The 10,000-nt window shown below is 37.2% G+C and overlaps 1 protein-coding gene across 3 annotated transcripts in view; it reads right to left on the bottom strand.

Annotated features, from left to right (window-relative positions):
* Nucleotides 1–10,000, bottom strand: part of cacna1ea (calcium channel, voltage-dependent, R type, alpha 1E subunit a) — a 111,635-nt gene that overhangs the window by 59,492 nt on the left and 42,143 nt on the right. For 2 of the 3 annotated variants that reach the window (XM_083555194.1, XM_083555195.1), the window contains 2 exons: nt 2,839–2,944; nt 1,134–1,273 (listed from right to left, as the gene is read on the bottom strand). In XM_083555194.1, coding sequence (XP_083411320.1) covers nt 1,134–1,273; nt 2,839–2,944 — 246 coding nt within the window. Of the gene's footprint in view, nt 1–1,133; nt 1,274–2,838; nt 2,946–10,000 lie in introns of all 3 variants that reach the window. The other variant, XM_083555193.1, reaches the window with a different exon arrangement.

Below are 10,000 nucleotides of genomic sequence, written 5' to 3'. Positions count from 1 at the left end.
ACACACACACACACACACACACACACACACACACACACACACACACACACACACACACACACACAACATTTCTGGGGACAGTAATGATCTGTAAGCTAATTTTAGCACAGCCAGTATGGGTTTCCTGGTCCAATCAAATGACCATAAGAACATATTACCCCGGTTCTGACCAGTATTTTACTTTTGTAAATAATAATAATAATAATAATAATAATAATAATAATAAAAATAATAATAATAGAAGAAGAAGAAGGAGAAGAATTCGTCTTATTGAAAAAAATACCAAATCTTACACTTTCATCATTCTCTGTTGAACACACCTGTTCCTAAACACACACCCACACACACATGCACACACATATACAATTTAAAAGGACTATTATTCCTTGAGAAACTGGTTCTGGTTCGGGTTTGGGTTCAGGTTCAGTTTTTTCATCCTTAGTAGTGTTAATGATGTGACTCATTAAAATCTAAAGATGGCCCCTGACTCATCACCTGATTTCTCCTCAACCCCTCATCATCATCTTCATCATCTCACCCACTATTAATATCACTGAGAGGCTTTGATGAAGAGCAGAGGGAGGGAGAGAGAAAAAGAGAAAAAGAGTAAAAAAAAAGTGATTCCTTGTCTTGGGATTGTTGATAAAAACCTCGTGTCTCACTGTATCTGGCTCCCTGATGAAGCACACTCACTCTTGTTCTTTTTCATTCATTATAATTTGTATGGAATTTTAACAATGGACCCTGTATAAGATTGTTATTAAACTTTACTGCACCCAAAACCCCCCAGTGCCTTTTAATGCTCTGTGTGTGTGTGTGTGTGTGTGTGTGTGTGTGTGTGTGTGTGTGTGTGTGTGTGTGTGTGTGTGTGAGTGTGTGTGTGTGTGTGTGTGTGTGTGTGTGTGTGTGTGTGTGTGTGTGTTTATATGTTAACTTTATTCAGGACTAGTGCAGTATAGTATGGAAGGAGTTTTCAGTGTCAATTATAAAGCGTAACAATGTTTTTTTATCATCTTCAGGACAGAGGGGTTTATACCTTTTTGCATTTGAAAACGGATTACACTTACAACATGTCTCATCTTAGTGACCCTGGTTGCCAAGGCGATCCTGGCATTAAACAGCGGCACACTCACCCACTGAGAACCACGATGAAGTCCATGACGTTCCAGCCGTTTCTAAGGTATGACCCTTTATGGAAAACAAATCCCAGAGCCATGATCTTTATCCCCGCCTCGAAACAGAACATCCCGATGAAGTACGGCTCGGTCTTCTCCTGCAGTGGAAGAAGAAATCAGGGGTCAGGGCTGTGTCCCAATCCAACATCAAACTAAATATAAGCCAGTGAAACAAGTAATTTAAAAGTAAATACAAATTCAGTTGAAAAGTTCAAATCGGAAATAAAATATTTACAAAAAAAAAAAAAAATTGATTTTAAAGAATTGTATTATATATATTTGTATATATGTAATTATATAGAATCGTATATATATATATATATATATATATATATATATATATATATATATATATATATATATATATATATATATATATATATATATATATAAAAAACATTTTGTGTAAATATTTTATTTCCGATTTGAACTTTTAAACTGAATTTTTATTCACTTTTAAATTACTTGTTTCACTGGCTTATATTTAGTTTGATGTTGGATATATATATATATATACACACACACACATAAAAATGCATATATGAAAATGTGTTTGTAAACGTATTACGTATATGTATAAATGGTGTGTGTGTTTGTGTGTGCTTGTGTGTGTGTGTGTGTGTGTGTGTGTGTGTGTGTGTGTGTGTGTGTGTGTGTGTGTGTGTCTGTGTGTGCGCGTGTAAGCCCCCTGAGACACTTGTTGTAAGCTTAATGAAATCTGTCTCATGGTTTAAGCCCCGATGGGAATACCAGAGAATGTTTATGTGTGTGCATGTATGTGTGTGTGTGTCTGTGTGTGTGTGTGTGTGTGTAGGACAGACAGCGTGTGCCACGCTAAAGGTAAAAAACGCGTTCATCATTCATATCCATGTTGATGTGAAGTGTGTGGGCGAAGGGTCATGCTGCCACTCAGCACTGAGAGATGACTCACTTACACACACAGACACAGACACACACACACACACACACACACAAACAGACACACACACACACACACACACACACACACACACACACACACACACACACACAATCAAAACAAACACGTAAATTGTAATTGAAAGGGGAATCCACGCATCTTCTCATTTCCAATGCAATGTCTCTCTTTTTTTCCCACACACACACACACACACACACACACACACACACACACACACACACACAGAGACACACACACACACACACACACACATGGCAGCATGGCTTACAGCTATACCATCTGATTATTTTACAATAAATAAGATTCAATTTATGATTATGTTTAGATTATAATTATTGTTATTATTATAATAGAATACACATATTAAAATGTAACTCCACCCACTATTTTACACATTTAGGGTCAAAACACACTAATCAACACAAACACACAAATTTTATTTTGCTTATTTTGTAAGATGCAATTCCTAGTAGACCTTGTTTTGGGGTTTTCTCTGAGTGTGTATGAAACTTGAAACTTGCACATAATTGTATTTATTTTTTTGAAGTGACAGACGAAATGGAGGTGAAGAGAATCTCGCCAGTGTGGGGGTGATGCCTCGCTTCCTGACAGCATGCGGGATACCCTGCTTCACTGTGCATATGTGTGTGTGTGTGTGTGTGTGTGTGTGTGTGTGTGTGTGTGTGTGTGTGTGTGTGTGTGTGTGTGCGTGCGTATTCTTACCAGTCTCTTTGACATTGGTGTCTTGTCCTCTCCAGGTAAATGCTGCTCCAGAGCCAAAACAATGCAGTTAGCAATGATGGTGGCTAAGATCATGTACTCGAACGGCGTGAGGAAGACAAGTTAAGGGCAATACAACTTATTGGAAAAGATCAACACACACACACACACACACACACACACACACACACACACACACACACACACACAAACAGATATCTGTAGAAATAGACAGAACAGTAAAATTGTAAAAGAAAGTCTGAACAGTGGAACAGATAAACAGTGAGACAGATTAAGAGTGAGACAGAGTAAGAGTGAGACAGATAAACAGTATGAAATAAGAACAATAAAGTTTTTTTTAGGTTCTTCTTAAACATTTAAGAAAGAGAGAGAGAGAGAGAGAGAGAGAGAGAGAGAGAGAGAGAGAGAGAGAGAGAGAGAGAGAGAGAGAGAGAGAGAAAGAGACAGAGAGACAGAGAGACAGAGAGAGAGACAAAGAGTAGTATCCATGGCAACAAGCTCTCACCCTCCCTCCCTTCCTCCCTCCCTCCATTATTAACGTAATGACATCACACCAACCTAAAAATAGAAGTTGCAAAAAGATTAAAGGAAGTGTTTGTGTGTGTGTGTGTGTGTGTGTGTGTGTGTGTGTGTGTGTGTGTGTGTGTGTGTGTGTGTGTGTGTGTACGTGCGTGTGTACATGTGTTAATTAGTTGCTGTTGAATATTCTAGGCTTCAGGTTATGACATCTTCAGAAGAAAATCAACCAATCAGGCACAGTGACACACACACACACACACAAACACACACACACACACACAGACACAGGTTCTACTGTATGTTCAGCACCTCACAATTCCTTTACTATGTGATTTGTTCGTGTATGTGTGTGTGTGTGTGTGTGTGTGTGTGTGCGTGTGTGTGTGTGTGTGTGTGTGCGTGTGTGTGTGTGTGTGTGTGTGTGTGTGTGCGTGTGTGCGCGTGCATGTCTGTTTTAACGATTAGGTGCAAATTCTTACATGAACATAGACACAGATGCATAAAACACTGTTAGAGCCAAACAAAGGAACTGTAGGGTGCTGTAGGGTGACATAAATGACTACAAAAAAATTCTAGAACCTAGAATCTAGATTTAAGAGGCAACAGAGGAATCAAGACCGACAGTAAGAATTTTAAAGCCCTAGTGATGGTTTTATACCCACAGTGAGAAATCAAAAGCCACAAGGAGGATTCTAGACCCACCTTGAGTCTTCTATAGCCACAGTGATGGTTTTAGACCCATGATGAGTATTTGAAAACCACAGGAAAGTTTCCAGATTCACTGTATGTATTATAAATTCTAGGGATTCTAGAGCCACCGTGATGGTGGTTTTAGACCTACAGTAAAACATTTTAAATCATCGGGAGGATTCCAGACTAACTGTAAATATTTTAAAGCCAATGGGAGACCTCTAGACCCCGCTAAAGTATTCTGGAGCCATAGCAACAGTTTGTTGCTGTGAGGACTCTAAAGCCCCAGGAAGGATTCTGGACACATCTTGAGAATTCCATAGCCACAGTGTGGGTTCTAGTCCCACAATGCCACAGTGAGAATTCTAGAAATGCTGTAATTGTTCTAGACCCATAGTGAGGAATCTGCCTTAAAACTCCATTGAGGATTAAGGAATTTTAGACCCACATGGAGGATTCTAAAGCCAGAGTGAGAAAATTAATTTATTTAAAATAATAATTCCAGAGCCTCTAAAAAGATTTTAGAGCTGCATAGAGTGATCTAGACTCTCAGGAAAGATCCATGCAGACCCACAGTAAAAATTCTAAATCCACAGTAATGGTTCTACAACTGCAGTAAGGATTTTAACTCTAGACTCACAATCTTTATATAAGATTCACAGAAATTATTAAAGAATTACTGACACATAACTTCAGCATGCACTACAGACAGCATGCCTATACGGTCCACATCAAAATGTAGAATAGGCTCCCTAGGTAGGCAGCATGGTTATTTTACACTAGCACACTTGCAAAATGAAGTCTGTCTCATTAGGGGCCAACACATCTGTAAGCATCACTGTTTTCCGAAACAGGTAGTAGGTACTAAACCAGAATGTAGACAGTGTATGTGTGTGTGTGTGTGTGTGTGTGTGTGTGTGTGTGTGTGTGTGTGTGTGTGTGTGTGTGTGTGTGTGTGTGTGTGTGTGTGTGTTTGATTGTAGGAAATAGGGAAGCAGTGATGGGGAAGCAGCTGTTCAATTCTCACCAGGGGAGCAAAAAGGGAAATTCCCCACTGAGCTCACACTCAATAATTGATCATGTCAATCAAATTAAGATCTTCCTCTGGAGAGGCGGAGCTTTAACGAGTGTAGGGGAGAAAAAAGAGAGAGAAAGAGAGAGAGAGAGAGAAATAAAGAGAGAAAGAGATGGATTTGTTCTTATGTAACTGTGTTATTTTTGTGTGAATCTCTCTATTGATTTTTTTTTCTCTTTCCTTTTTACCTTTTGATCCTTTTAGTCTCCCTGCATCTCTATTTTCTGTCTGTTTGTGTGTGTGTGTCTCTTTGAGCATGTGCCGAATTAGATTGTGTGATTCATGTTCACCGTCCTGTAACGAGGTTTAAAGAAAGCGATGATGGAAAAACACACACATGTGGCTTAGAGAGAAAATGAAAACACACATAGATGCAAATGGCATTGTGTTCCATCGCCAGTGTTATTTTTAAACCCAGTTCAGTTTACAGAGAAAAAGACAGCAAAAGAGAAAGACAGCAGAAAGAGAGAGAGAGAGAGAGAGAGAGAGAGAGAGAGAGAGAGAGAGAGAGAGAATGATAGAGACAGATGAAAATAGAGACAGACAGTAATAGAGAGAGAGAAAGAGAGAGGGAGAGAGAGAAAGAGAGAGAGAGAGAGAGAGAGAGAGAGAGAGAGAGAGAGAGAGAGAGAAAGAATAAGAGAGAAAGAAAGAATAAGAGAGAGAGACAGAATAGAGGAGACAGACCAAAAGAGACAGAGAGAGTAAGACACACACACACACACACACACACACACACACACACACATACAAACGCTGAGTGAGACATCAACTGAGACAGACTAGAAGAGAAAGAAAGACAGATCTTTTACAATATAGACTTTAAGATGGAATGAGAAACCAAAATTTTACACTCGTCTAGATGGTCCAACAGTGACTCCACCCTCTATTTCACCTCTCTCTCTCTCTCTCTCTCTCTCTCTCTCTCTCTCTGTCTCTCTTTTTATATTTATAATTCTCTGCTTAATCTATAATTCTAGGAGACAATGATAAATGCAGAACATTACAGATGAGTGTTGAATATCATTATCATCATCATTATTATCTTCATCACAACCATATGCACCTGTACTAAACAAAACACACATGTTCACCAAACATAATGAACATCCAAACTTAATAAAACACAAACCTGTAGTAGACAAAACACACCTTTACCAAGCAAAGCACACCTGTCTTTAACATAAGACATCTGCACTAAACTAAATACATCATTGGAATCAACAAAACATATCGGGATTGAGCAAAACACACAACTGGACCAAAAATGCACACCTGTACTAAACACAACACACCTATACTAATAAAAACATTGCAGTAGTACAGTAATCACCCACTTTACTGCAATTCGAATCTCGTGCCCTGGATTATCCCCTGGTAGTATTTGCCACATAAGTAATTTGATTCGCTGATTTTCCCGGTCTCTTGTGAATGATAGACCAAAAAACTCATAGGGAATTATTTTTTTGAAGTTTTATGTTGAAATAATGAAATTTATTTATAAAAATATAATTAACAATTATAAAATAAAGTAAAATGTTAATACAGTACTGTACTGTACAGTATACATAAAATAAAAATGTTTGGTTGGCATCCCTTTATCGCGGTCGGTTTTGGAACATAACCACCACAATAAATTACTGTATATTTCAGATTGCTGCAATTGTTGTAGGAATGTAGTAAGACAGTTTATACATGTATAAATGTTTAGAACTTCCAGATAACACAGTGAATAATTATCACCACCACAAACACAATAATTATCATCCCCACCATCATCATCATCATCATTATCATCCTCATCATACACCATCATCACACACATACCTTGTATATGAACACACATCTAGATCATGTGAAATCTTGTTTGGATTTCTGATTAGTGTATAGTAATTGCATCATTAATTTTATAGTAACCTTTTTTTTTAGCTTAACAATCTAAATGTTTATAAATAAAAATTCTAAACAATGTTGGTTTGTAATCTGAATAAATGAAACACAACAGCAACAGGCAAGACATTATCTTCATTTTCAGCACCATGGACAGAGTCCACCTTCCACACATCATTATTTTTCCTCAAACAGCAGGTCCACCAGCGTTTTATTCCTCTCACGACACAATTTACAATGAACAATTAATTCAATATTTATTAAAGAAGGACACCTTATACTTAAGACAAAAAAATATTTAAGACTATAAGACAAAAAATTAAATGCGGCTTTTTACATCCTGTTACAGAGAAACCACCAGCTGAAGTACTCGAAAAACTAAGAGTTACAGCTTCACCTCTGACACAGGAGATTCTTTCCATCCTTCCATGCATGTTAAATAACATTACTAATCTTATTACCACATCCAGGATTTTTTTCTTAAATGCATTACTGTTACTATGGAAACAATCATGATATATCATTAACATAAACCTACACTATTGTCAGAGCTGCTGTTACAGAGTATTACTTAAGACCCTCTGACCAATCAAGATTTAGGGTTCTGTGTTCAATGGCATTGTCCAGTCGCTGGTATTTAGTGAAACAGCTTTTACAGTGCAGAAGTGATGAAGTGATGAATCGAGTTTGAGTCACAAGGATTAACATCGTTGATAAAGCTACGTGTCAGAGAGAACCATTAGCTAATGCAGTAATATCCGAGTATCATAGCCTCTGTGGCCTACGCTAATGTTTTGGTCACAAAGCTCAGCTTAAGTGAGTGATGCTAAAAAGGTCGTGGAATTTCTTCTAACTGGAGCGTTCAGAAATTTCCTCAGATCCATCAGATATTCTTTTATTTAAATACAGGATACGATGAGATAGACATACACAGAAATTAAAGCACTGAAGTCCAATAGGAACTGCTGACATTGACATTTTCCCATAAATAGCAATGAAGACACACCCACTCATAACTGTTTGCATAGCCAAATATAGCAATAAAGAAACCTCTGATCATTTAAAACCCTCTAGTCATTTCCATTTACAAACTCAGTGACACACCTTTATAACTATATATGGATTTGGAGACAGTTCCACTCGAAGCTGTTCTCATTTACATATGGAAAGTCAGTGACAAGTATGCATTCCTACATATGGTATTCAAGACATGCCCACAAAAAGCCAATTTTATTTCTATGTAGACACTTCATGACACACACTCACACATATACACAAGTTATGCACGTTTTATGCACACTATGGGCAACCTTTATCTTCATATGCATCCTCTATGATATGTCTGCATTCTCACTCATGGACTTCATATCATATGCACAAACATGACAATCAAGACTTGCCCCCTAGAATCTTCCCTTATTTTTATATATGGACTCATTGACATGCCTACAATTCCAATTACAATGTTTATTCAACTGATCGCTTAGGCATCACCAATTCTGCAGCATGAAACCATGAAAATTTTATGTCTGTTTTCTTGCTTCACAAAAGAGTGACCTATCTTCTTCAGGATGCTCTCCACGGGGAACCACTTACACTCCTCTTTAACTTCAACATTCAACTCAGTTTGGACACAAGACCTAGAGGCAGCAAAATGTCACATGGCACCAGGTTCCAGCTCTCTCTGGAGAAAAACATCAGGTTAGAAAGCAAATCCAAGATTTCTGGAAATTCTGCTTCATTCTGGTAAAAGCTTGTAGATTGATGTCAAGATCAGACCCAGGATCAGATTCAGAAATGAGGATGAGACCAAAGAAATAATTGATAGATCAGATATCAGATCAAATATCTGGAGAAAGAAAGGAGTGAATTTAATCTTGTAATGAATGGAAAAAGGATTGGAATTGGGTTTGTAAAAGATTTTTTTTCTTTTATAACTGGAAATGTTTATATATAAAGAAATGATGGTATTGTTTAATCTGAATTGACTTGTTTTTATATTTATACTTTATAAATTATTGTATTTGTTTAGCTGAGCAATTTGTCCTGTATTTAAAATGTTTGTATACATATATATATATATATATATATATATATATATATATATATATATATATATATATATATATATATATATATATATATATATTTTTTTTTTTTTTTTTTTAATTTTTTTAATCTAGTCACATGTCAATTTGAAAGTGGCTCTTGTGACAAAATGCATGTCTATATTGGATCACATCCCAATGGTGGGGACCTCCGAATTAAACCATTTGAAGTGGGTTTGTTACAGTGTGTTGCTTTTAAGTTCACTTTATGTATTAAGCAAGGAATGACACACTTTAAAATTTGAGGTCCATGCTGCAGAACAATGCAGAAAAATAGGGGAGATGTTAGGGAGATTTTCACGTCATTATGCAACAAATTCAGTGGGCAAGTCCGAGTGGGTGAGTTTTAAACTGCTGTCTTAAGAAATAAAACTAGTCCCAGTAGTGTTAAAAGCATAGCATTTATAAATGCAAAGCTGACAAAAAAAGAATACTGAACATTTCAATAACCAATACACCTACTGTTCTACTGTGTGATTACCCAGTAAAATTCTGTTCTCTGGATGAGTAGCATAAGTCAAAGAATCCAGTTCTTTTAGCGAACACAACATTAATAAATTCATTCATTTTCTCCCGCTTATCCGTAATTCAGGTCGCGGGGGCAGCAGTCTAAGCAGGCCCCCGCCTTCGACTGCTGCCCAATCCTCACAGCACCGTCCCTTACGGTCCCTCCTGCAGGTGGTGAGCCCATGGGAAGACAATAATAAATAACTTTATTTATCGACATGTCCACCTAACATGCTTTCACTTTCATATATGGACTGAAGAAAACCGATCCATATACTACAATTAATATACGCCTACTCATAATGGCTTAAATAACCAAATATAGCATCAGTGACACTCCCCAAAGAAATAGTGA

This window comes from Silurus aristotelis, assembly GCF_946808225.1.
Source record: "Silurus aristotelis genome assembly, chromosome: 11".
NCBI classification, from domain to species: domain Eukaryota; kingdom Metazoa; phylum Chordata; class Actinopteri; order Siluriformes; family Siluridae; genus Silurus; species Silurus aristotelis.
The sequence above is the reverse complement of the archived record's forward strand: the minus strand, read 5'-3'. Positions and strand labels throughout refer to the sequence as shown.